The sequence below is a fragment of the Sus scrofa genome, chromosome 9, assembly GCF_000003025.6.
Source record: "Sus scrofa isolate TJ Tabasco breed Duroc chromosome 9, Sscrofa11.1, whole genome shotgun sequence".
NCBI lineage: Eukaryota > Metazoa > Chordata > Mammalia > Artiodactyla > Suidae > Sus > Sus scrofa.
Window position 1 is genome coordinate 125,826,256 of NC_010451.4, and position 25,484 is coordinate 125,851,739.

The 25,484-nt window shown below is 47.9% G+C and overlaps 1 protein-coding gene across 3 annotated transcripts in view; it reads left to right on the top strand.

The window, feature by feature from the left end:
* C9H1orf21 (chromosome 9 C1orf21 homolog) overlaps nt 1-19,747 on the top strand; it is a 232,921-nt gene extending 213,174 nt beyond the window's left edge. For all 3 annotated transcript variants that reach the window (XM_003482739.3, XM_021063814.1, XM_021063815.1), the window contains exon 6: nt 17,164-19,747. In XM_003482739.3, coding sequence (XP_003482787.1) covers nt 17,164-17,202 — 39 coding nt within the window. In that variant the 3' untranslated portion in view covers nt 17,203-19,747. The remainder of the gene's footprint in view (nt 1-17,163) is intronic.

Here is a 25,484-nt window from a genome sequence, read left to right on the forward strand (position 1 = left end):
TGGCAATGACGGATCCTTAACCCACTGAGCAAGGCTAGGGATCAAACCCGCAACCTCACGGTTCCTAGTCGGGTTCGTTAACCACTGCACCACAATGGGAACTCCCAAAGTCAGCTGATTTTAAAAGATGTTTATCTGTAGACCTCTACCCCTAGTGCAAAATCACTTACACTTGGAAAATGTTTGGGTACCTGAAGTGGTCTGATATCCTTGGCCCCAGAACCAACCGAGTTGGTGAGAAAGACCATGGTAAGTCTGCGTTTATAAACTTAATTCAAGGTCTCTTTTGCTTAATGCTATGTCAGATCAGTCTCAACTGTGTCATGAACCCGTGTGTCAGAGATCATGGGTTTGCTTTTCTTCTGGTGAAGAGAGTGACTTGTGTGTAATTATGAACCATGGTTTTGGTTCTATATATAAACCATTCCTGTAGCAGACTGCTTAACCTCAGAGCTGCTGTAGAAGCAAAATAATGTTTGGCACCTGCAGGTGATGATAGGTTTTACTTTCTGGTGGTGTGTTTAAAGGCCTCCTCAGTGCCCATAGTGAGGAGAAGCGTAGGACTGTTGTATCAGATCCTGAAGAACGTCAGCTGGCCTGCCCCGCATGTGGAGAGAAAGTCCTACTAGCTTGTCACTTTCAGTAACATCGGCCTTCAGCATTGGCAGAGAGATGCTCTTACTGGCACATGTATTTTGGAAATGGGCTGGGCTGCCGCTGTCATCCATCCGACAGTTCCTTGCTCCATGGGAAACACAGTATATGGCTTTGATCTTGCCAGTAAGCAGAGCCTTCCTTGTGTCTCTTTCCCCTTCATCCCCCGCCTTGCCTGCTCCCTCTCCTGTGTGTACCTTGCCTCATTCATTGGCCAAATTAACGCTGTAATTGCAAGGGTAAGGATATGACTCAGCCCTGTTCTGGGTTTTTCGTTTGTTTGTTTTCTTTTCCTCTCCGTACTGCATGGCTTTATGCAGATGACCTGTGAGAGCCACGATGGTGACAGTGGTGCAAGAACCGCAGCGAAGTGCATGCACACCCCGTGCGTCTCAGATCCCAGTGATCTCCAGCATCCCCACTAGCTACTGGGCATAGGCGAGGCAGCCGAGGAAAATAAAGCAGGCAGCAAGGCTAAAAGAAGTGCAGCACACCCAGTCTCAGCCCACTTCCTTTTTTTTCCGGAGGGCTTGATTCTCACAGAATGCTTGGGGTTCTATCAGCCTGGCTCCTTAGGGGTTAGCAAAGGAGATGGGTTCAGGCTCCAGGACAATGGAGCACATGAATACAAATAAAAACCATGCCATTTTAATGAATGTGGTGAAGCTGACAGTGCTCTGCTCTGAACAGCAGCGTGGGACATTGTGTCATTTTGCCATGCACACGGTACTGAGGTGAGGGAGAGCAGCCCACAGTGCCCCTCGGCAGAGAGACAGTGATGCTGACCTGTGTTGTTTTCTTGACTTGTTCCAATTTGGCAGCTTCACCTACCTGTCATCTCCCTGGGCTGCTTCCCTTCCTCCCCATGGCTTTTCCTCTCTTTGAGTTGAGCAGCCAAGGCCACTGCTTTAGCCCTAAGGAAAAGACCCCGGGGGCAGATGGTGCCAACCTCTGTAACTGCTGCTGTATTATTTAAGACTCTCTAAAAGCGAGTTCCCATCTCAGCTCAGCAGTTAATGAAGCCATCTAGTATCCACGAGGACGGGTTCAATCCCTGGCCTCGCTCAGTGGGTCCAGAATCTGGCGTTGCCGTGAGCTGTGGTGTAGGCGCAGATGTGGCTGGGATCCTGTGTTGCTGTGGCTGTGGCGTAGGCCAGCAGCTGTAGCTCCAATTCAGCCCCTAGCCTGGGAACCTCCATATGCCATGGGCACGGCCCTATAAAAAATAAAAATTTTAAAAAAAAAAGAATCTCTGAAAGGACCGGAAGCATTTCACAGGTGTTTCCCTAAGGATAAAACTTGGGTTTTGTTTGTCTTTGTTGCCTTGGAACCTAGCACAGTGCCTGGGACAGACAGAGGATTTATTAAGTTTATCAGCTTGTCGACTGAGTAGTGATGCAGGTAAGAGCACGGGACTTAGCAGAGGCCAGAGCACGCCGAGGAGGGGGTGAGGTCTGGCAGACCCCCAGCAGAGGCCTCAGCCGGAGAGGAGGCACTCTTAAGAAAGAGCAGTGTGGCAGGTGCGGCCCAAGGAAGGGAATTGAGGAAGGTCGAGAAGAGAGCAGCACAGAGTGGGTGAAAGAGACTGCACGTCAAACCCCGGCCAAGTCTGAGAACCCCCTTCAGTAGTAGCTGTGTGACCCCAGGCTAACTGTTTAACCCTTCTCATCCTCCACTTCCTCACCGGAAAATCTGGTGAATAAAACTGACTTGTCTGGGAAATTAAAGAACATTCCCGTAGAGTCTATAACAGAGTCGTACGTGCTCTGGGATGGGTAGTTTTATTTTGGCTGAAGTTGCCTGTGTCCGTATCGTAGAGGCCGTTTGTAGAGGAAAGATTGCGGGGGGTGGGGTGGGGGGGCTGTGACTGAAACTGGAAGTGCAGAATTTATCAGCTTGAATCTTGCTTGGGCAGGTGCCTTCTGCGGTATAGATGTCTCCTTGTGGCTAGAGCACTACAGTAGGCTATTTCCCGCCTCCCTCCTTTGTGGTATAAACATGTGAAGGAATTAGGTTTGTGCGAACATGTGTTGAGCCATTAAATAACCTGGGCCAGCTTTTGAGCTGTGATCACAGAATGAGTCTGTGAGTCAGCGGACTGGATACAACTGAATCTCTATATTTTTTCCTATTTGGAAGGTTCGTTCTGTTTTAATTCTTGTGGGTATCTTTGGCCCATGGCATCAAACCCTTGTCACAGCAGCGACCCAAGCTGATGAAGTGACAATGCAGGATCCTTAATCCGCTGCACCACAAGAGAATTCCCTCTTGTGGGTTTCTTAAAACCTGCTTTTAGGAGTTCCCGTCGTGGCGCAGTGGTTAACGAATCCGACTAGGAACCAGGAGGTTGCGGGTTCGGTCCCTGCCCTTGCTCAGTGGGTTAACGATCCGGCGTTGCCGTGAGCTGTGGTGTAGGTTGCAGACGCGGCTCGGATCCCGCGTTGCTGTGGCTCTGGCGTAGGCCGGTGGCTACAGCTCCGATTCCACCCCTAGCCTGGGAACCTCCATATGCCTCGGGAGCGGCCCAAGAAATAGCAACAAAAAGACAAAAAAAAAAAAAAAAAAAAAAAAAAAACCTGCTTTTACAATATTCAGTAATACCAGTCTCAAAATGCTGGTAATAGCAACAAAAAGTTTGCAAAGAGGATCCCCAACAAGATCATTAAAATGACGAGACAGACTTCTTGGATTCATTTAATAAGTTTAACTGGGATGTGTTCTCTGGACCCAGAAGTGAGCTGGGTCTTGGAGATGCACCATGAGGAAGAAAGAAATCACGTCCTTGCTTTTAGGGAGCTTCTAATCCAGAAGCGTCAGGTTTTGAGTTGGGAGAAACTCCAGAGAGCAGCTTATCCAAGACTTTACCCCCAACTTTTTAAACTCCCCCTGAACAAAATCTTCCCTAGCAAAGAATGAGACTTGCTCATTTCTACCAGTTGGGAAGGAATTATGAAGCACATTATGTATTTCTTGAATTCTTTTACTCGGAGATAGCTTGTTATTTGTGGAATACTTATTCCTCTCATGGAAATTCTGTGGAGAATTCTTAAAGATTCGCATTCTTGGAACAGACACTTCTAGATTGCCCTCTTTTTCATCCCGTGTTTCTAAATATAGTCAAAAGAGGGGTGCTAAATACTTTAAACGCATATTCTCAGAATTGATTGCTGCAGGTTTGGACACGTTTAATCATATTCTGCCTCCCTTTGGGGTTCTTAACAAGTTTAAAACAGACACAGGGAGTCAGGTGAGCATCATGGGTCATTATCCATCTTGTGAATGAGTCTCGTAATTCCCAAATACAGAGCTTCCAGTGAACTAGTTTGGACTATATTTGCAGTACTTAGAACATAAAAGGATCTATAGCCAGAATATATAAAGAAGTACTATTAATGCAAGCCAGTAAAACCCATCCATTTAGCTTATGGGACTGTATCCTTGAAATTCTTTTACATGTGTGCAGTAAAGTTCACTGCCGCCTGCTATGTTCAAGGACAACAAATCTTAAAAATCGGGAAGCAATTTAAGTGACTACCACTAGAGAAATGAATAAATAAAAACCTTTATATTCCTACAGTACAATATAATGCAGCAGTTAAAAGATCCAGGGGTGTGTGTGTGTGTGTGTGTGTGTGTGTGTGTATCTCCACAATTATAGATCTCAAATCATATTATGAAATGAATGAGGAATAAGCAGAATGATAAAATTTGTATGATACCATACAGATTTTAAAATACCATGTATTGGAGTTCCCGTCAGGGTACAGCTGAAATGAATCCGACTAGGAACCATGAGGATGCTGGTTCAATCCCTGGCCTTGCTCAGTGGGTTAAGGATCTGGCATTGCCGTGAGCTGTGGTGTAGGTCACAGATGTGGCTTGGATCCTGAGTCGCTGTGGCTGTGGTGTAGGCCGGCAGCTGTAGCTCCAATTCGACCCCTAGCCTGGGAACCTCCATATGCCATGGGTGCAGCCCTCTAAAGACAAAAAAAAAGACTAAATAAATAAATAAATACCGTATGTGTTTATAGGTGGACATTCAACAAATATTTATTAAGCACCAGCTATAAACCAGGCACAACACACACACACACGCACACATCAGTGTGGTATGTTTTGTATGATACATTGATAAATGGCATGTATTTATATGTGCATAGGAAGCACTAACATACAGGCACCAAGCTGTGCTACTATGTCTGTTTCATTTGAAATTGCTCCTGTTTCCAAGGGCTCTGATAGTCATGGCCAGAGATGGGTTTGACCTCTGCTGACCTATGTTTCTTGCTGTTCTTATTGGCAACCCTTAATTTAATAAGAGCATCATAAATTTTTGGCTAAACAGTCCCCACAAATTCACTCAGTCTGCTTGCCCAGCCTCTCCTGTGTCCCCTGGGCCTCCCTCAGTTGTCATCCTCATAAAGTGTTAATTCCCGGGAAACTTGTTGGGTTGGTCAAGCCAGTGGAAACCTCAGGATCTGTGATGAAGTCCCATGGACCCTGCTTTTCTTTCTCTTTGGGGGTGGCAGCTTGGCTGCCTTATCCATGTCCTGGAAGAGGAGGGAGCCAAACAGACCTCTTCTACCCAAACTTGGGCCCACCCACACCTCACTGCCCCCTGGACCTTCTCTCCCTCATATCTGCTGTTGATGAAAAAAATAACTAGTCAATTGAAAAAGAAATGGAAATTTTTATTCAAGCCAAATTGAAAGCTATAATCCAGGAATAGCCCCTCAGAAAGTTCAAAGAACTATTCCTCCTGTTAGAAGTCAAAGTGTTTTGAGACAGAGGGCTGTACCTCCAATGACGTATTGCTGACAGTTTATACCATCCAAATCTGCACGTACAAAGGGGTGGTCATGTGACCCCTTACAGGACCAAGAAGGGAATGGTATCTCTTGCGGAGTTGTTGGTGCGACGAGAACGTTGTTCTTCATGACTGAGCAGGTGTTACTGCCAATGGGGAAGGTGTGGTCGATGCCTAATGCAGACACACAAGGCACAGTGGAAGGGAGAGAAGAAGCCAAGGGGTAGAGGGGTTTTTTGATGTTTAAATTTTCCTTGTCTTGCCGTAAAATAAGAATTTTGTTTCACACTGGTGAGTTTGCTGTTCTCTACCTTCTCCGGGCAGGGGTCGCCCATCAAGGGTGGTCATCCTCTTACTGGCCAAATGCACCTGCTTCCCCTTCTGAAAGCAGAGATAGGAAAGGGAAGGGGAGCACTGTGATCCAGCGAACACAGATCCTCTGTGTGGGGAGCAAGGAAAGGAGTCGACTTTCCTCACTCTCCTCTCTGATCAGCCAGCCCTTGGAGCCCTTAGAGGGGCACACCCAGAGTTCTCCACCTGTGACTGGGTAGGTCGGTCACCATCTCTAGGGCCTCTGGGGCGGGAAGGTAGGGGATAAGGAGCACCTGCTGGGGTCTCTAATCCAGCAAGAAAGCTAAATCTCAATTGACTCCTGTTTTCAGTTAAAAACAGTAAGGAAAAAAGGCGTGTGCTTACTCTCCCCAGCCTCCAGCCATGTTTAATATAAATTCTAGGATATAAGCAATTAATTCAGAACAAAGAGCTCTAAAGAGTTTGTCTGGGAGTTCCTGTTGTGGTTCAGGGGGAACCAATCCGCCTAGTAGCCATGAGGATGCAGGTTCGAGCCCTGGCCTCGCTCAGTGGGTCGGGGATCCAGCGTTGCTGTGAGCTGTGGTATAGGTCGAAGATGCAGCTCAAATCCCACGTTGCTGTGGCTGTGGCATAGGTCAGCAGTTGTAGCTCCGATTAGACCCCTAGCCTGGGAACTTCCATATGCCATGGGTGCAGCCCTAAAGAGCAAAAAAAAAAAAAAAAAAGTTTGTCTGGACGAGGCATATGGTTTGAAATCCCAGACTTGCTAAAGCCCTTGTCTTGAAGGACGTGAATCTTAGGGAAGACCTATGAGGCCTCATGTCCTAGAGGAAGTGAATCCTAGAGGAGACCCCCCCATTCCACCAAGTGGGTTCTTCTGGTTTAGGGATGAGGATGTGGTATTTAAATCTTAATTCTTATGCCTGAGACTAGACTAAGACATCTCTTTGAATTAAGACTATCAGTGGCCTGGAAATCTTCAGCAGAGAATTCCACAAAAATGTATAGTGTATCTATTTATCATTATAAGGATTAAAAAACAATAAGGAAAATTTTTATAAGATAATGTGAAATGAAGAAAAGAAAATTAAATTGTGTCTATCATAGGATTAAAGCTGTTTAAAAATGACATACACATGGACAGAGATTCAAATGAAACTTGAAAACTTCCTGATTTATTGGAAAGACAGCGTTGTAAGAAACATGTTTAATTTTGATTTCGATTGATGGTTCTCTTGTTTATAAAATAAGAACAATTTTATAAAATGACCTTTTAGAGAAGAACCCTGGTCCCGTCTTGAGAGAACTGTCTGTCAAGATGGAAACCATCGCTGCTGTGTGAGTGCTTAGGAAGAGGGCCAAAGCCTTGACTGTGTTAGCCTCTGAACCCACGGATGGTAATTCTATTTTCTGAGACAAAAATGGGCAAACTGCAGCCCGCCAGCCAAATCTAGCCCACCGGACAAAAACGGTTTCTACATGTTTGAAATTGTCAGAGGAAACAAAAATCAGAATACTATTTTCTGACATGTAAAAGAAAAAAATACATGAAATTCCAATTTCAGGGTCCACAGATAAAGTGTCTTAGAACACAATGGCGTTCTTTTTTTTTTTTTTTTTTTTTGTCTTTTGTCTTTTTGTTGTTGTTGCTATTTCTTGGGCCGCTCCCGCGGCATATGGAGGTTCCCAGGCTAGGGGTCTAATCGGAGCTGTAGCCACCGGCCTACGCCAGAGCCACAGCAACGCGGGATCCGAGCCGCGTCTGCAACCTACACCACAGCTCACGGCAACGCCGGATCGTTAACCCACTGAGCAAGGGCAGGGACCGAACCCGCAACCTCATGGTTCCTAGTCGGATTCGTTAACCACTGCGCCACGACGGGAACTCCCAGGCTCGTTCTTTTACCTTCGTCTATGGCTGCCTTCGTGCTTATGGCCAGAGCTGAGGTGCAGTAAGGGACCCTTTGAAATGCAAAGCCTGAAATATTTACAGTGTGGCCCTTCGCAGTCTCCAACCCCTGCTCTAGGACATCATTTCAGTATGGCCCCGAGACTTGGGCAGCCTGTGTTCTCCATCCCTGCTTTTCTCTGCCCTCTCTCCTGCTCTCCTCCTTGTGGGGAAAAGGAGCATCATTAAAGTCAGCTGAGTGCCAACATCAGCCAACGCTTGAGAAATCAGTCCGTTAAAGCTTCCAAAGCATCCTTCTCCTTGTCAGTAGAATGAGGATCCGGGTACAATAAACACTTCATGGGGGTTTTAAAGCTGTTTAGTTAATGCATTCTCTCTTGGAAATGAAAAGGCCAATGTACTGGGATTCTCGTCGCTGTTATCGTGGGGATCATTCCTATATATGGTCAAAGAAACAGTCAGAGGCTGTCACACTCCTACCGCTCATTACAAACGAGACCTTTTTCCAACCGAAATGATAATGCGCGAGTCTAATTAGAATAAAGCTCATTAGAGACAGACACGGCCATTAATGCCTCGATCGATTTTTCTAATGAAATAAGCCGGGGGAGGAGACTGGAACAGTGCTGCTAATTATTTTTGCTTTGCTTCAGCATTGCCTCAACACTTGTTATAAATTGTTGTTGTGCTGTAAACGAAAATGCTGCAGAAACAGTCCCCGATGGAAGCCCCGAGGAGGGGTGGAGGCCCGCAGCCCTGCAGGAGGAGGACCAGACAGCAGCCCCTGGCGGTGTCCTTCCTGTCACTCCTCCACCCTTTTCCCGCCTCCTCCTCAGCCCCTTTGTTCTGGATTCTGGCTGGTCCTTCACAGACACTCAAGCTGTGGAATGCAGCCCTCCTGCCCCTATATTCCTGGTTCAAGGACAGAGCCTCAGTGTCCAGATTCCCACAGAAATTTAGAGCGGACGTTGCTGCTGGACAGTGGTGCATGAAGAAAAGTTTGGGGAGGGGGGGATGTGTGAGGTGAGCAGAGAAGCAGGATGGCCTATCACACGTCTGCACCAAAGTACAGTTGAGGCCGTTGTGTTCCATTAGTCAAGATGCCTTTCGGTGCCCAGGAAGACAGCCTGGCCCAAAGCACAAGGCAGAAGGCTGCCAAAGAGACATAACTAAGTCAAGACGCTGGGACTCAGGAAGCCCACAGTTAAGAAGAAAGAAGAGAAAGATGAATCATGTAAAGGGAGTGGACAGGAGGTAGGAGAATCAAAATAATGCACAGGCTGGTGTTCCCGTTGTGGCTCAGCAGGTTAAGGACCCAATGTTGTCTCTAGGAAGATGCAGGTTCGATCCCTGGCCTTGCTCAGTGGGGTAAGGATCCAGAATTGCCAAAGCTCCAGCACAGGTGGCAGATGCAGCTCAGATCTGGTGTTGCTGTGGCTGTGGCATAGGCCTCAGCTATATCTCCAGTTCGACTCCTAGCCCAGGAGGACTCGAACTGTTTCATGTGCCATAGGTACAGCCATTTAAAAAAAAAAAAATTATAATGCACAGCCCAAAAACCTCAGGCCAAAAACCTACAGAGCTTCCCAGTGTCATCCAGAGAGGAGCAGGAGAGGAGGAGGAAGTCTTCATTTGTCAGTCAACGAGCAAGAGCCAGCTTTATGATGAGTATAACACCACCTGCCTCCACATGGAAATAAGCCTCGTTAAGTCAAGCTTCTATGGACCACACATGAATTCCATTAAGTGTCAAGGAGACAGAGATGAGTGAGAGACATGTTCTGCCCCCTAGAGCGAGGGAAGCAAACATTTTGGCTAAAAATACTCTTAAGACACAGTGGTAGGATGGAAGGACCACGAGGAGGGGAAGACACCTTCCTCACTAGTGCTTTCCCTGGAAATATTGGTGCTGGAACAAGATCCTAAGGCTAATGGCAGAAGGCTGGGGAGGGAGGTGTTTGAGCGAAGAAAACAACAGCCGTGGACATGCCATGCTGTACGAGCAGGGTCTGCCCGTTCAGAAGGCAACGGATGACCGGGCCTGTGTTTTGTGTGTGTGTATCTTAACCATTCTTTCTTTGCGATGTTAAATTGCCTTTTCTCATGCCTAACAAAAATGCCATGATGAAAATATTTCTATGTACACTTGTTTGTTTGTTTGTTTGTTTTTGTCTTTGGTACTTTTTTTAAGGCCGCACCCGTGGCATGTGGAGGTTCCCAGTCTAGGGGTCGAATCGGAGCTGTAGCCCCTGTCCTACACCAGAGCCACAGCAAACGCCAGATCCAAGCCGCGTCTGCGACCTACACCACAGCTCATGGCAGTGCCGGATCCTTAACCCACTGAGCAAGGCCAGGGGTGGAACCCGCAACTTCATGGTTCCTAGTCGGATTCATTTCTGCTGCACCACGACGGGAACTCCTATATACACTTTTAAGAGCTTTCTGAAAGAATAGTTTACATATAAAATGTACTTATTTTATATGTACAATTCAGTGGTTTTTAGTAAATTTACCAAACTGTGACACTCACCAGGCTTCAATTTCAGAATATTTCCATCACCTCAGTAAGATCCCTCCTCCCTGCTTAGAGCCAGTCCCCTTTCCCACCTCCAGCCCCAGAGAACCAAAGCTTCTGTTTTTTAAGGCATATATTTGGGGGCTTATCACTGGTGTTGGTCTCTGTGCTTCTTATAATGAAGGTATGAACCCTTTCATGACCAATAATACCTGTTACCAAATTACTCCTCAAAGCAGCCATACCATTGTATAATGCAGCCAGCAGTTTATGAGAGTTGCGTTTCATTGTACACGGCCAAGCATTGGGCGTTGCTCTTTTTAAATAATATCTAATTGTGGGGGAGTTCCCGTCGTGGCGCAGTGGTTAACGAATCTGACTAGGAACCATGAGGTTGCGGGTTCGGTCCCTGCCCTTGCTCGGTGGGTTAACGATCCGGCGTTGCCGTGAGCTGTGGTGTAGGTTGCAGACGCGGCTCGGATCCCGCGTTGCTGTGGCTCTGGCGTAGGCCGGTGGCTACAGCTCCAATTCAACCCCTAGCCTGGGAACCTCCATATGCCGTGGGAGCGGCCCAAGAAATAGCAACAACAACAACAACAATAACAACAACAACAAAAGACAAAAAAATATATATATATCTAATTGTGTTACTTTGTGTTTTTTAATTACTGAAGCAGGCCATTTTTCTGTCTGTGTATTTGCTGACTTGATTTTGTTCAGACTGGATTTTCACTTTGTGCCCTTCCCTTTTATTGACATCCTCTTTCTTTGCATTTTTTGTTTATTGGTATAAGCTTCTCATATAATGAATGTAGCACATTGTATGCTGAGGGTATTTTTTTCTCAAGTTTGCCTTTTGTTTTTATTTATTCTCTTTTTTGATATGCAATTTTTTCTTGTTTTGTTTGGGTTTGCTTTTTGTTTTGTTTTGTTTGTTTGTTTGTTTTTGGCTACACCTATGGCATACAGAAGTTCCCAGGCCAGGGATAAAACCCATGCCACAGCAGTGACCTGAGCCATAGCAGTGACAATGCCAGATCCTTAACCCACTGAGCCATCAGGGGACTTCCTGCAAAGGTTCATTTTTACATGATCAAATATGTTCATCTTTTTATTTTTCTTTGTAGTATTTTTCTATGCCTTTGAGGCTGAGTTATTTTCCTTTCCAGAGCTTTGTCAGAAGTTCAGTTTTATGCTGTATTTAATATATTAAGATTTAGCACATCAGATCTCTTGGAATCTGCCATTTCTGGTGATTCTTATGTATTTTAGGCCATATTACTTGGATATCTTATTCTGTGCTGGTGATTTTTTTTTTTTTTTTTTTTTTTGCATTTTAGGGCCGTACCCATGGCACATGGGAGCTCCCAGGATAGGGGTTGAATCAGAGCTGCAGCTGCCAGCCTCTGCCACAGCCTCAGCAACACAGGATCCAAGCTGTATCTGTGGCCTACACTATAGCTCATAGCAATGCCAGATCCTTAACCCTCTGAGCGAGGCCAGGGATTGAACCCACGTCCTCATGGAGGCTAGTTGGGTTCATTACCGCTGAGCTACAATGGGAACTCCCTGTGCTGGTGATTTTTTTTTTTTTTTTTTTGATGGGCCCATTTTAAAAAGAACAAGAGAAAACTGACACACATACACAAGTGAGGGAGACCTAGATGGAAATGTTCACAGATCATGGACCAAAGGATGCTATTCGGCTGGGAAGACCTACGCTCTGGTTGCAGAGGCCCAGACTACGTCATTGTGTGGGCGTTACAGAGAGGCAGGGTTTGGGCTCAGCTGTTGAACAGTTTCCTGGGCAGCTTGGAAAAATGTCTGACATATCCGAGTTGGCGAGAGGAGGCGTCCCGTCTGTAATGCCATCAGTGGGGGTCTGGTCTACACTGGATGCTAAGTCAGGAAGACCTTTAGGTCCTCTTCCAACTCCAAACTTTCAGAGCTCTCTAGATATGTTCCTCCCTTCATTTATTCAACACATGTTTTTTGAGCACCTAATATGTTTGCCAAAACGAGATTAAGTTCTGGGGATGCAGCAGGGCATAAAATGGTTTCTGCCCACTGAATGTTTAGAGCCAGTGAAAAAATGGATTAATGTATTAATAACATCAGGTAATGATAAGCAATATGAATGAAAATGAAGCAGAGTAAGAAGTGCTGTGGTATGCAAGGAGTTCAGGGAAGACCGTGAGATGACCTTTGATGAGGGGTCTAGGAAATGAGGATTTATGGGTCGGGGTGGCGAAGGCTGTGGGCAGGAGGGACCAGCCAGGAAGGAGGAAGAAGAATGAGCACGCAGACGCTGGGGTGCAGGCTCATTGGAGGGCCTGGATATGAATGAGTGATGCGTCATTTCGGAAGCTTTCATCCTGTTCTAGCTACTCCATTAGGGAAATAATCCGTTCAGAGCTGACTGCTCTATGCTCGGGGTGTCCACCTTGGTCCAAATGCACGCGCCTCTACGGAAAGGTACAAACAAACTCACATCTGGAATGGACGGCCAGCCCTAGACTATTTGCCTCCTTAAACTTGAGCAGCAAAAGTACCGTTAGGCACTTTGGAGGAATAATACCTTTAGCTGAAGTCACTCTTGGAGCTGCTCCTTTTTAAACTAGGAGAATTTGGAGTTCCATCGTGGAGCAGTGGAAACAAACCCGACTAGGAACCATGAGGTTGCAGGGTCAATCTCTGGCCTTGCTCAGTGGCTTCAGGATCTGGCATTGGTGTAGGTCGCAGACGCGGCTCAGATCTGACGTTGCTGTGGCTGTGGTGTAGGCCAGTGGCTACACCTCCGATTAGACCCCTAGCCTGGGAACCTCCATATGCCATGGGTGCGGCCCTACAAGTACAAAAATAAATAAACAAACAAACTAGGATGTTTCATTAGGACAACATCCCTTTTTGGCTACACTTCAATATCTCTCATTCTTAGCCTTAGACATTTCAACAAACAAAAAATCCCTGTCCTAGAACCTTGGAAATGTGTGAGTTGACATAAACTTCAAGTTTTCAAGAAAATAATACAGACAGTTGAAGAGGAAGTGGAGGCTCTGCAGAGTGGGTGGGGGTGTGGTCAGGGAAATGTGATGGACCAGAGCTCCTTGGGTTTTCTGCATCTGTGCCAGATGCCCCTGTGGTTCTTCAGACAACCCTTGTCGGCATCCTCGTGCATTTCTGTTCTTCCAGCTTGTGGGTGTCTCGTGGGGGACCTGACTCTCTGTAGCTCTCAGTGTGTCCTTGGCACAAGGTGGGATTGTGTCAAACAGTGCCTGATTCCGAGGGCATAGAGCATCTCAACACCAACGTCCGTTTGGAGCCCTCTGGGGGACAGGGCATGCTTGGGCTAAGAGAATTGCTGTGTCTCCCAAACCTGCTCACTCCCACTTTCCACCTTCTGACAGCTGAAAGTTTTAAGATTCTCTTTTTAGCCCAATTCTTCAAAAATAAATGAGGCGTGCCGTCGTGTTACAGAAGCAAGCTCCCTACCTTGGCTGGCAGGGCCAGTGAGCATGTGCAGGATGGGGAGTCGGGGGAGGGGGGCTGTGATGCTGTGAGAGGGGGCTGCTCCAACAACAGTTTTCTCAGGCTCCCCCTCCTCAAAACGACGGGGTCAAATTGGAGCTCTTGCTCTGCATGTTTTTGATTTCCAAGTGTTCTGTTCATAAAATATTTGGTTCTCAGAGCTGCTGATGGGTGATCATGGCAAAAATGAAACTGATTTGGATTTGAATTTCGTTATCAGCTTATTGGAGTCATGAAAAAAGAGGCACAGGATTGGCCCTGTGGTCTGGGCTTCTTCAAGTTTTCCTTGCAAGGGACAGGGAGCCGCTCCTGCTCTGCAGGGCTGGTGTGAATGACCAGTGAACTCGCTGATGCAGTTTTCTTTCTCCTTCTGGGTAATTATAATAATTTCAGAGGCGCAGATGCTTGGGAAATGGAAGTCACAGTTTATAGGGGGGTTACGGAGAGTTGACCCTCAGAGGGGAGCCCTTTCTTTTTTTTCTCTTGAGTGATAGCTTCTTTAAATTCCATAGTGCTTTTCACTTTTCAGAAGTTCCACACACACGATTTCATATAATTGCATAATAACCTCTTTCCCCGCTCAGCCCTCAAAAGAGGGCCCTTTCTTATGGCAATAGTAAACACGGAGGGTCTGAAATGCTCCCTCTGCATAATCCTGTGACTCGTTTACAGAGTGGAGACACTGCTTTATCAGTGAGCACACCAGTTCGTGTGTGTGTCTGTCTGTCATCGCATCCAAGTCTTCCTTGGGGATGAGGTACCCTCTGAACCCCACATGGGCCAGTTGGGCCTTTGCTTTGATTGAGGCAGAAGAAGAGATGACACTTAGGTGTCTGCCACAGCAGCTTTATTCAAGCACATGGGGCTCCGGCCTCTCTGGGGTGCAAGGCTAACGTGGGAAGAAGGGCTCCCTGACACCTGGCAGATTACAGTTGGTGAGAACAGGTCTCATTTAGCCGACGGACGTAAGGCAGGCGTCCCCATTCTCCTGCCAGGGCCTGAACAAGCACAGGTTTGATAGCAGCAATAGTCATGGCAGCAGCTAATATTTACTGACCACCTGCCAGACACTGTATTTTTCCCACTTGTCCTGATCACAACCCTGAGAGACAGAGTCCATGATTATCCCCGGGAAACCAAAGCCCGATGACTTGCTCAGCATCCCACAACAGCATGTGTGTCCACATAAACACAGGAAAAGTCCTCTTTTCTCTCCTAATAAGGCCTCCGTGAACCCTCCCTGAGCCCACCCACCTCCCCTGTTCACCCAGACATCCATCATCCGTTCACAGGTGAGGTACCCTCTGAACCCCACACTGGCCGGTTGGGCCTTTGCTTTGATTGAGGCAGATGAAGGGACGACACTTGGGTGTCTGCCAGAGCAGCTTTGCTCGAGCACATGGGGCTCCAACCTGTCTGAGCCCCATGCATTAAGGATACATGAAGAGCATCCTGTGATGTGTTCCTGGTAGGTTTGGCTGTGTCCTGTTTCCCACCACGGAGACTGAACTCCCAGGGGTCAGGGTCCATGAAGTGGTCCTTCCTAGCTCTCCATCGTGTGACTCAGGGAGTGTGCCCTGATGGGTCTGGGCCAAGGCAAGGGATGGCATCTGCTTGGGCAGTGTCACCAGGCAGGTGTCAATGGGGATGACTTCTGAGTGCACACTCCTCTTGTCAGGGAGATTGATCATCCAGCCTCTGTGCCCAGGAGATGTTTTATGCAGGAAGGAAAACAGGCCTGGAGATGACACGGGGCTCAGACACTCTGCAACGAGCAGGGGTGAGAGTTGGCCATGTGATAGGAGAAGAATCCAAAATCTGCTAATTAGTGAATCATTCAAAGAGAACAAGCAGCCTGGGGTCAGTTAGCCTAGGAACGGGCCACCCTCAGGCTTTTGCAGGCCCTGAAGACTTCATTGTGTGGCAGCATTTGTTAATTTATCAAACACATGTGCACATAGGTGCACACACATACAACATGTATAAAACTACGTTGTATTTTTAGGCACTGTTTAATCACTCTACTGTTATTAACTTGCTTAATCTTCAGCCACCATGAAGATAGATACTGTTGTTACCGTGGTTTTACAGATGGGGAAACAGTCTCAGAGAAGTAACTGGATCAAGATCTCAGAGCTAATAAGCCACAGAGCCAGGATGACCACCCAGGAGGGCGGCACAGTCTTTCATTATGATGGCGCTTAAATATTAAGAGAATGTGAGCTACTTCCAGTATCAGATACTGTGACAAAGAAACATGTGACATATTTGAGAAAGAGGTTTATGAAAAATTATTTTTTTTTATGCCTTAGATATTTTAGGGATAAGTCCCAGTTATTTAGAAAATTCTGTTTTCTCCCTCCACTCCCCCAAGTTAAAACATGTAGTGTGTATTTTAAACGAACAAGATCAAAGGACATAAATAGTCTGAATACGTGACTTTATACGAAGCCCTCATATGTGACATTGTGACGCAGACAGGCTGGGGACTTTTAGTCCGGTACTCTCTGCGCGGGATTGCTTTGACCAGGACAGCCCAGCAGCGTCAGATAGGGAGCTTAGATCCCAGACCTAAACATGCCTTCGTAGAATGTATAACCTGCTGGCGAGGATAAAACACATTCACAAGTACTGACTGGATACAGTTCTTAAGACTTCAAGTAACCTGTTTTGTTAGGAAATGCATTAAAAGCATTTTGCGCCTGCCTTGTGCCTCTTGCATATACCAAACATACGCCTAGATATTCTAGACACATTCATCGAATCCTCGTTTGCTTGTTTGTATTGTTTTTGATTTGTTTTGGGCGGCGCCCACAGCATGCAAAAGTTCCCAGGCCAGAACTGAACCCCTGCCACAGCAGTGACCCAAGCTGCTGCAGTGACAATGCCAGAACCTTAACCCACTGTGTCACAAGAGAACTCCTGGTTCGTTTTTACAATCCCTGTTGTAGTTTCAAGGGGAGGAAAACTAAGACACCCGTAGTTCTATCATCCTCCGCTGTAAAAGTCTGTGTTCCAGACATGGAAGCGTCGCTGTGGAATGTGAGCAGCCCTGGCCCCAGTAGAAAGAGGCTTGTTCATGCTTCAGTCCCCTTTCTCTCGTTCATGACAAATTGGTCCCCTGACTGCAACATCCATTTGGTACTTACTTGGTGAAAGGCTGAGTCTTCTATGTGCTGAGTATAATATAAATTCCTACCAATACAAAATCAGGGTTACTGGGGGCTGGGTCAAACTTCCGTGCCTTGAGGTATATCGGTAGAGTTTATAAATCAGCCGACACGTGTTTATGACTTATCTGGTGCGCAGTTGTCACGGATGGAGCCTGGCTTCTGCTGTAGGGAGAGACATGCTGAGAGAAAACTGATGGCCAGGAACTGTCTCAAGCTCTGCTTTGGATTTCTCACTCACATCTTATTCTTTTCTTTTCCCCTTAAGGGTCGAGATTACTGTTCCGAAGAAGAGGATATCACATAGCACCAATTCTACCACTTAAACCGGGAGCTACTACTGTGTAAATAGGTTACACCCCAGTTGAAATCTTTGCAAAGGTCGGTTCTCTTCAGCGAACAGCACTATAGCAAAAGAAGATCGTTTCATATCGTATGCCCCATTAAATTACAGTGTTTCTTAATGAACTTGCAAAGGAATATTGCTAAAAAAAAAAAACAAAAAACAAAAAACTGTTCTCGAACTTTCTTTGTTGCTGCTAGTTAAAACTTGTTGCAACTTTTCACTTCTCTCAATGTCCAGGTCTGCAGCAAAACTCTGCAGTTTCACCTTAAAGATACTGTTGGTTTTACAGATGCTCTCCAGCCTATTTTCTATAAGAGGAGGTAGTGGGGAACTCAGATATCCAGCTTCTGTTCTAGACCGGTTCCACTCCCAACACAAGCGCCTCTTCCCCTCTCTCCTTCCTCCCTGCCTCCCCTGAGCAGCCCAAAGCCTTGCTTCTCCCTGGCAGTGTCGCGCTTTGGAGATGGGATGGTTGCTATGGCAAAGCCTTGTTTCTCTGCTAAGAAGAAATAGAGACGCTATTATCGATTAAAAGCATGTGGTGACATGACTCCCGGAGGTGACACAGGAGCGAGCGGCAGGTTGTTTCATGTCCTGGGTCTCCTACTCAAAGGTCACGCTTGCAACATCAGTTTTGCTCAGATGCAGATGGAAGTGTGACCGCAATCATTTCGAATCCTTCTTGCCCACTTTTTTTTTCTAAGGAAATAAACATTGTACTGTTTTTATGCATCCTTGTCTTCTCCCGTTCATCCAGCGCAGTGTTTTACGATGATCCTGGGTGCAGAAGACGAGCCTTCCGTAGCAGTGACACCGGTAACCCACCTAGATGGCTCCCTGCCATCCGTTTACAATCCTGCAAGCGTGCGCAGTGCTGTCAGTGGTCAGAGGAGATGGGGGGGATGTCCCCCGGCTTTGTAGGAGGGCCCGAAGCCACCCCGTCCCCTTTCATTTCGTTAGCAGATGAACCGCCCTGCTTCCTAATTCCGCCCCTTCCCCCTTCACCACGTGACGGGAGCCTTGCCGCCTCTTCTCTCTTGCTTGGGGCACCGGATGGTGCCGCGAAAAGCCTCTTCCGACGGGAGCACGCAGAACGGTGACGCTGGCGGTGACACGCGGAGACGCGAAAGCCAAAGCCCCCGGCAGCCGTGGGGACCGTGAACCACGGGTTCCGTAGAGTTTATTTTTCCATATTCTATGAAGAGGATGACCTCTTCTCAAAGATAGAAGTAATATTTTTAACAAATGCTGTCACGAGTAAATAGCCATCCAAAGGAGAAAATAACTTTTGTATTTTTTTAACACGAGCGATAGCTTTGACGAGGGTTCTCTGGGTTACTTCCACGAGGGCGTCCTGTCCGTGGTCCCGCCAGCCGGCCGGGCACTTTGTGGGTTTATCCCACAAAGATCCAGGAGGAGCGCCACGTCTGTCTCCCCTGGCGGGGTCGTTGAACGCGAAGGGTCTGCCCATCCGCCGCACGCACCCCCCCCCCCGCCCCGCAGTGGGTGGTTCCCCCGCTCTGGACAGTCCGGAGGTCACCTGCCACTAGCCTAAGCCTCACGTGGTCTCACCAAGAGGATGCGCCGCCGCCGCCTAAAAATCCATCCACTAGCTGATGGCACCCGCCGATGTGTTCAGGGTGCGATTCCTTAGCTCCGTTTAGACCCCGTTACACCGAAAGCAGGAGCAAGGAAATCCAGCCCAGCCCTAGAGAAAATGGACTCGATGTCAGCAACAGAAGCCCTTCCCTCTTTCTGCCAGCAGCAGCAGCTATTTTGGGGAGCAGCTGTAGTTGTTACATAAATAGAGATGCAGCCAAAATTTCAGGCTTTTTATCCTGCTTCAAGCAGAAAAATGCTGGGAGAGTCGAGTCGCCTGGGGTTTTCAGTTCCCTCCCTTTGTATGGTTTTTGGCCAAGCGCCTGAAATAGTTCTCCTCGCTGTAAACGACCTGCTAAGCCCCACCTCAGACTCGTCCACCCAGGGACTTGTTCCCTGTTCCAAGGATGACCTTCTCCCGAGATCCCTTGTTCTTATGGAGCAAGAATGAAGCAGACACTAAACGTCTTCCATCTGACTCTCCTACTCGGTGTCCGAGATAATTATGTCTTCCCCGAAAATTACCACCCCCTTCTATGCTGAGATGAAAGCTGCTCATGTCTTTTTCTTAGGGTCACGTGTAACATTGTGACATGGTACACATGTACCCTGAACCATGCATCCCTTGGGAATCTGGCTTTATGAGTGTTTCCTGAAACCCAAGGTATTGTGCCTGGGACCCAGTGGCTTGTCACCAGGAGTTCTGTTCCCCTGGTTTTACACTGGCTACCTCTTTGATATGCAAAAAAAAATTTGATTTCATCTGCAGACACATCTGGTACATCTAGAAATAGATCTGAGAAATAGGGTGGCTGAGCGGGTTGGCATGAAATGCTTAATTATGTTAGCAACACTGAAAACTGTCTGTTTTCCATTTGTTGGTTTTAATCATAAATTTGTCAAGTGATCTGTGTTGGTACTTTATTTTTTTAATGCCTTCTGAAAAGGTCTAATGCAAAAACATTATGCCTTCTCTTCTCTCCCCCCCTCCCATATCTGACCATTAAGCAGATTGTCTCAGATACAATGAAAGAATCATCTAGAGGCGAGTGCTTCTGCTGGCTCTTATCTCAGAGGACTCAGGGAGACAGAAGGAGGGAGGGAGGGGAGTGGCTGGTGCCTGAGCAAGAAAAAGGATGATGCGAAACAGACTGAGAAGCCTTGAGGACAGAGAGGGTCGGCGGGGTGGCTGAGGCCCGGGTGCCGTTCAGAATCCAGCTGCTTAGCGGCCAGTGGGTGGGGCGGACTGTCGACAGGATTTACAGCTGGATTACACGCCTTATGTGCCCTGAGCTGTGGAATTGTCAGAGTTCAGCCGTCTGTGCGTGGCTTTCTTTTGCTTGGCGGAGGTTCAGGATCACAGAGTACTGCTGTCATAATTGAATGTGTGTTTGTTTCTGGCCGAGAACCTCAAAAGAGGCTTTCACCTCAGTGATGCCTTCTAGCCCCGGGCTGGAGCATGGGGTGGTGTTGCGGTCTGTTTAGGGACAAAGAGGGTACAAAGGCTGGAGACACAAAACTAGGTCAGCCCTCAGATACAGGGGCGGACACCCAGCGGCCTGCTAAGAGACAGGTCTCTCCCAGGTCTGCAGCGCCCAGGGTCTGAGTCCGGGCTCTGACGCTCTGAGAAGTAGCCCCGGTTCTTCAGTCCTCTGTGCTGGGGCCAGCCTGCTCCACCTCCATGTTAGGGGTCACCCAGGGTCCGAAGCAGCCGCGCCTGCAACCTGACAGCCCCCAGAAGCAGGCCCAGGGATGATGGCACCTGCCCACCCCACCCACTGGCCTTTTGGTCCCCATTTGATGCCATCCCACCTTGAGGAGTAGCTTTGTCCTCCTCCCAATCTCTTTGAGACTTGTTTGCTCTTAGCCAGACTCGCCCATAAGCCTGCTAAGGGAGAGAGGAATTTTACCCCCGTAGCCTATGAGGCCTCTTGGCATACTGATTACAAGTTCTGCCAAAACATTGGGCAAGAATCGAAAAAGCGCATTTCTGTATCTACTAGTCTAGAAAGGAAACTCAGTTAAATATGTCAGTTTCCTAGGAAGAAAAATTATCAAGTTCTTCATCCAGGAAAATACTGACTCTGAATCTTGGACTCCGAAACGCTGATATATTTTTTATGAAAGGCAAAACAGATCTAAGGCTCTCTCCTTCCTCCTCCCAACTCTCTCATGAAAAAGGCATCGGATTGCGCTCTCTAAATTTACAGCAAATCTGCCTGCCTTGCCTTCCCCCCTGGAAGACATGCTCAGAGCTTTATTTCTTCGTACCTCTCAGAAATGAAACTTCTTGCTAAGTTGCTTAAAACCTAGTAGAAGAATAAGACCTGGTTGGGGAGAGGGATTATGATATATTTAAGGGCATGATGAAGAGGTGACTCGAAGCAGGAACTTGGCTTCTCAGTGTCTTGGGCGGTTCCCAGCCTTCCACCCCCTCCACCCCCGGCGCCTGTGTAGATGCTGTAGATGTTCCTGCTGGAAACCTTTGGGATTTCATGGATGAGGTCTATGTATTGCCTTTTGCCAATGAATGGACGTGTTTTTCCAAGCGGGAAAAATGCCCTTGACTTTAGTCGCCTTCTTGTATGTCTCTGGAAAAGGGCCAAAAGCTGTTAATGAAAATGAGGATTGTGGGTAGATAGATTTACTTTGGTGACAAACCTTAAGACGCATGCATTAGCCATGCCATGCTTTTCAGAAGCATGTGCCCTGTACCCTTGTACCTCATCAGAGATCTAATCTTGGGGAAAGAGGAAAAGGAGCTAATAGTTATTATTTAAACTCACTCTGTGCCAGACACTATGCTGGGCATTTTTCTGATTGTCTTCTTGTCACAATCATCCTGGGAAGTCAGTCTGTTACCCCCACTTTCAAGTGGTGCATCTTCAGTGTAGAAGGCGTCCAATATAAACACCCATGGTGAAAGAAGGAACGAGGTCATTCAAGCATTCTCCAATTTTTTATCATTTCTGTGCCCTTTGCAATGCAACACTGTGAAAACAACCCCTTGGGGGCATCTGTTCTTTTCCAGAACCTCTTCTTGGCTCATCACCAGCTTGGTTTCCTCACAGGGAATGCTTTATTTGGTCTTCCCATATCTGATGAGCTATACACACACCACTGGCTAACAGGATATCAGAGCCCAGAAGGAAACGGCTTTGGGATTTTAGGCACACATCTTTCTCCTTGGAATTCTTTCAGCATCGGGAAGAGGAGCCTGGTATCTGCAATTAGGTATCAGATGTGGTTAGAAAAAGCTTTGAGGGCTCCGATTTCTCTCCTGGGTCCCAAGGCTTGTTTCATCCCAGGATGCATCTTTTTTAAGGTGAAAAAACTCTCACCTGGAGAGAACTTGAGGGGAATCTGATCTCCAAAAGTGGAGGAAAGGCAGTGCCCGGACCATTCATTTGAAATCCTTTCTTGTGGGCTAGGGTTTTTGTGTCTCTTTTTAATCTTAGGACTGGGGGCTCTGTATTTTCCAGGCTAGTTTAAGCATAGAAGCTAGATATGAATCCCTTTCAAGACCTTAAATGTTTTGGATAGTCATGTAGTGACTTGGATAAGCATTTAAAAAACTCGTTCCTCAGGAGTTCCCATTGTGGCTCAGCAGAAACAACCCCAACTAGTATCCATAAGGATGCAGGTTCGATCCCTGGCCTCACTCAGTGGGTCAAGGATCCGGCGCTGCCGTGAGCTGGGGTATAGGTCACAGATGCGGCTCAAATCTATCATGGCTATGGCTGTAGTTCTGATTTGACCCCGAGCCTGGGAACTTCCATGTGCCACACCTGCGGCCCTAAAAAGCAAAAAACAAAAACAAAACTGTTCCAAGGTCAGAAGAGCCCAAGAATTCCCAAGTTCCTCTCCTTGCTTCTAAAGGCACCTGTAAAGAAGATGAGTCATGTCTCCATAGCAACGTTAAAGGTGCTGCCTGGAGGGGACCAGCCTCCACCCTCACTTATTTAACTTGAAAGAATCAAGAAAATTTCCTTGTGTCAAGGGGGTGCTATACCCAGTTTTCTTATGAAAACTGTCCCCGAGATTCCCGCCTCTTTCTAACATGTTAACTGTCCATGCTTTCAAGATCTTGTAGGAAATGGTTTCTCTCTCGGAAGCTAGAGAAATGGCTTTAATTCAGCAAGACTCACCCCTAAACCGAAGGCCGCATTCTAATACCATCTTCCCTCTCTACCCTGACTTCTGCCTGCTTTCCTTTCTAGGGGTTATTTTTAGCCCGAGTCTTTACACTTGATTGAGTACAGCCAAGAGGCAGTAAAAAGAACACCGGGAGCTCAACCAGAACCGCCTTCGGGTCCCTAGGGTGGAGAATAGCTCCAGAGCCTTGGGGACCCCTGGAGTTAGACTCAGAGGTGGTAGAACAGCCCCTGGTTCCCCGGCCTTTCAGTCCAGATCTTCAGGGACTGTTCTCCCTTGACAGTCAAGTGAGCAAGGAAGTTTTGGAAGAGATTTTGAGCCAGCTTTTCCCTTCAGAGCAAGATGCAAAGTCATTTTTAAATTTTTGTATCTATTTTCCTGGAGCAGAATCAGGCAGCTGCCTTATTAGGACTCTAAATTTGGATCAATTTCCTAACACACACGCACACACCACAGAAAGATACCATGAAGAAGAAAATATAACTACTTCATCATTGAAGTACTTCAAGGAAGAGCTGCATTTTGCCTTTTTGTAATCCCTAAGATAAAGCCGAGGAAGGGGCTGGTGTAATTATAAAAATACCATGGAGGAAGGGCTGAGCCATCACGCTCATGAACTCGCGGTTAGACTGAGAGAGGAGGATGGAGGTCTGCCGGCCATCCTGCCCTGCCCCCCCTCCCCCGTGCCAGGTGTTTCACTCCCCTGGGCACCAGCCTGGACCCTGCGGCTGGCATCCTTCCCCAATTCCAGGCGCATGTAGAATGCATCCCTCAGGACACAGGCCAGATGCGTGTCTCTTACACTCCCCTACTCTTCCAGGATGGCCCTGCACTGCTGCGGCTCTCCTGGGATGCGGGCAGTGGAGGCCCCTTCATCGAGATGGGCCCAGATGTAGCATTTTTAGCACTGCCTCCCCCAGTGTCGAGGACGCGTGCATTCAGCAGATGATGTGGAGCCCCTAGGACCGTGCAGGCACTGAGCCAGTGGGACACGGTTGACCCCAGCCCGGCTCTTGTTCTCACAGAGCCAGCTGTTAGGAAGACAGTGTGGGAAGGGCCCCTGTAGGCGATGACTGGGTGCTGTGGGAGCGTCTCAGAGGGGCAGCTCGGCTTTGGGAATTGGGGGCTTCCTAAAGGGAGAATGTTAAAGCCCAAGTTTGTCAGAGTCCTGAGCGGGAAGCATTGCAAAGGGCCTTCCAGGCTCAGAGGACAGCGTGGGTCTTGGACCAAAGGAGGGACACTTGGGGCTGCCAGGGCCTGTGTCCCATCTAGCAGCTGGAGCTGGGAATGGAGGAGGTAGGAGAGGAGAGACCAGGGCAGTCAATGGCCATCCCGGGGGCCCCACGGTCTTGCTATGGATTCTGGGGGAGTAATGACGAGCTGTAGGTGATGCTCTGCCCTCCAAAACCACTGCTGAGGCCACCCAGAGAGGCAGGTGCGGCCACCATCAGCACCCGGACTCCCCCCTGCGCCCCACCCCTGCTCTGCAGGTGCGTAGTGGCTTCCTGAGGTGATTTATTCCCTCTGCTTGTGTCCCAGCTCCAGGTCGCCTAAAGCTGTTTGAATTCCAGGGCTTTGGCCTGGGCTGGCTTTAGAGACATACTGGGAACAGCTCCGGGTCTCATGACCTGTCTATAGAGCCACCAAGGCTAAAAATAGCTCTTGGGGGCAGGCTGGCCAAGCCCCAGAGTGAGGGTACACCCTCAGCTAAACACGGAGGAAGCAGCCGAGGGCTTCCAGGCTCAGCTGTGATTCTTTCCTTCAATCTATCGCGAGGCGACCGCCCTTGGACAGCCTTTCCCTGCGCCGGGTCACACCTGGTGGCCAAGCCTCTGCTGTGTCTGCAGGGTACAGCCATGTCCTGCCATAGAAAAGGGAATTTTTTAAAAAGCACAGATGGATTGTATGCACGTGGAAAATACCCACAAGCCTAGACAGCGGCATTGAGCCTCGTGGGGCCAGGGAGGCTGTCGGGGCCCTGCGCTCTTTGGGTGAAGATGCGGAGGAGGCTCAGAGACAGTGGAGTCTCTGTGCAGACAACCCGCAGTGCCTTTTAGGTTCTCCAATGAACCTACTCAGAGCTCAGGGCATTGGGTTTCTCTTCCCCTTGCCCCCAGACAAATAAGTAGAAACTCTATAAGAAGAAAAAGAATCCGATGAATCGAGAACACTAGCTATGAGGCAGCATGGTTTCTAGCACCTCAAGAAAAGGCCCCAACGAGTAACACAGTTTCCTTGAGAAGTTGGAGGCACTGGGGGCTGAAGGCAGCTTTCCTAGCTGAGTGGCTCAGGTCTCCTGCCCGGGGATCCCAAAGGGTCCTGAGTACCGCTTGGGGCTCACCTGTTCTTCAGGTCCCCCACACCTGCCCTCCTGGGTGCAGCCTGGCATCTTCTCCAGCCTTCTGGACCCTTGGAAAGATTGTAGCTCAAAGACTGTGCTTTTCCCAGACATTCCTCTGGCTTCTCACTGAGGAATTTCTAGTTCTGTG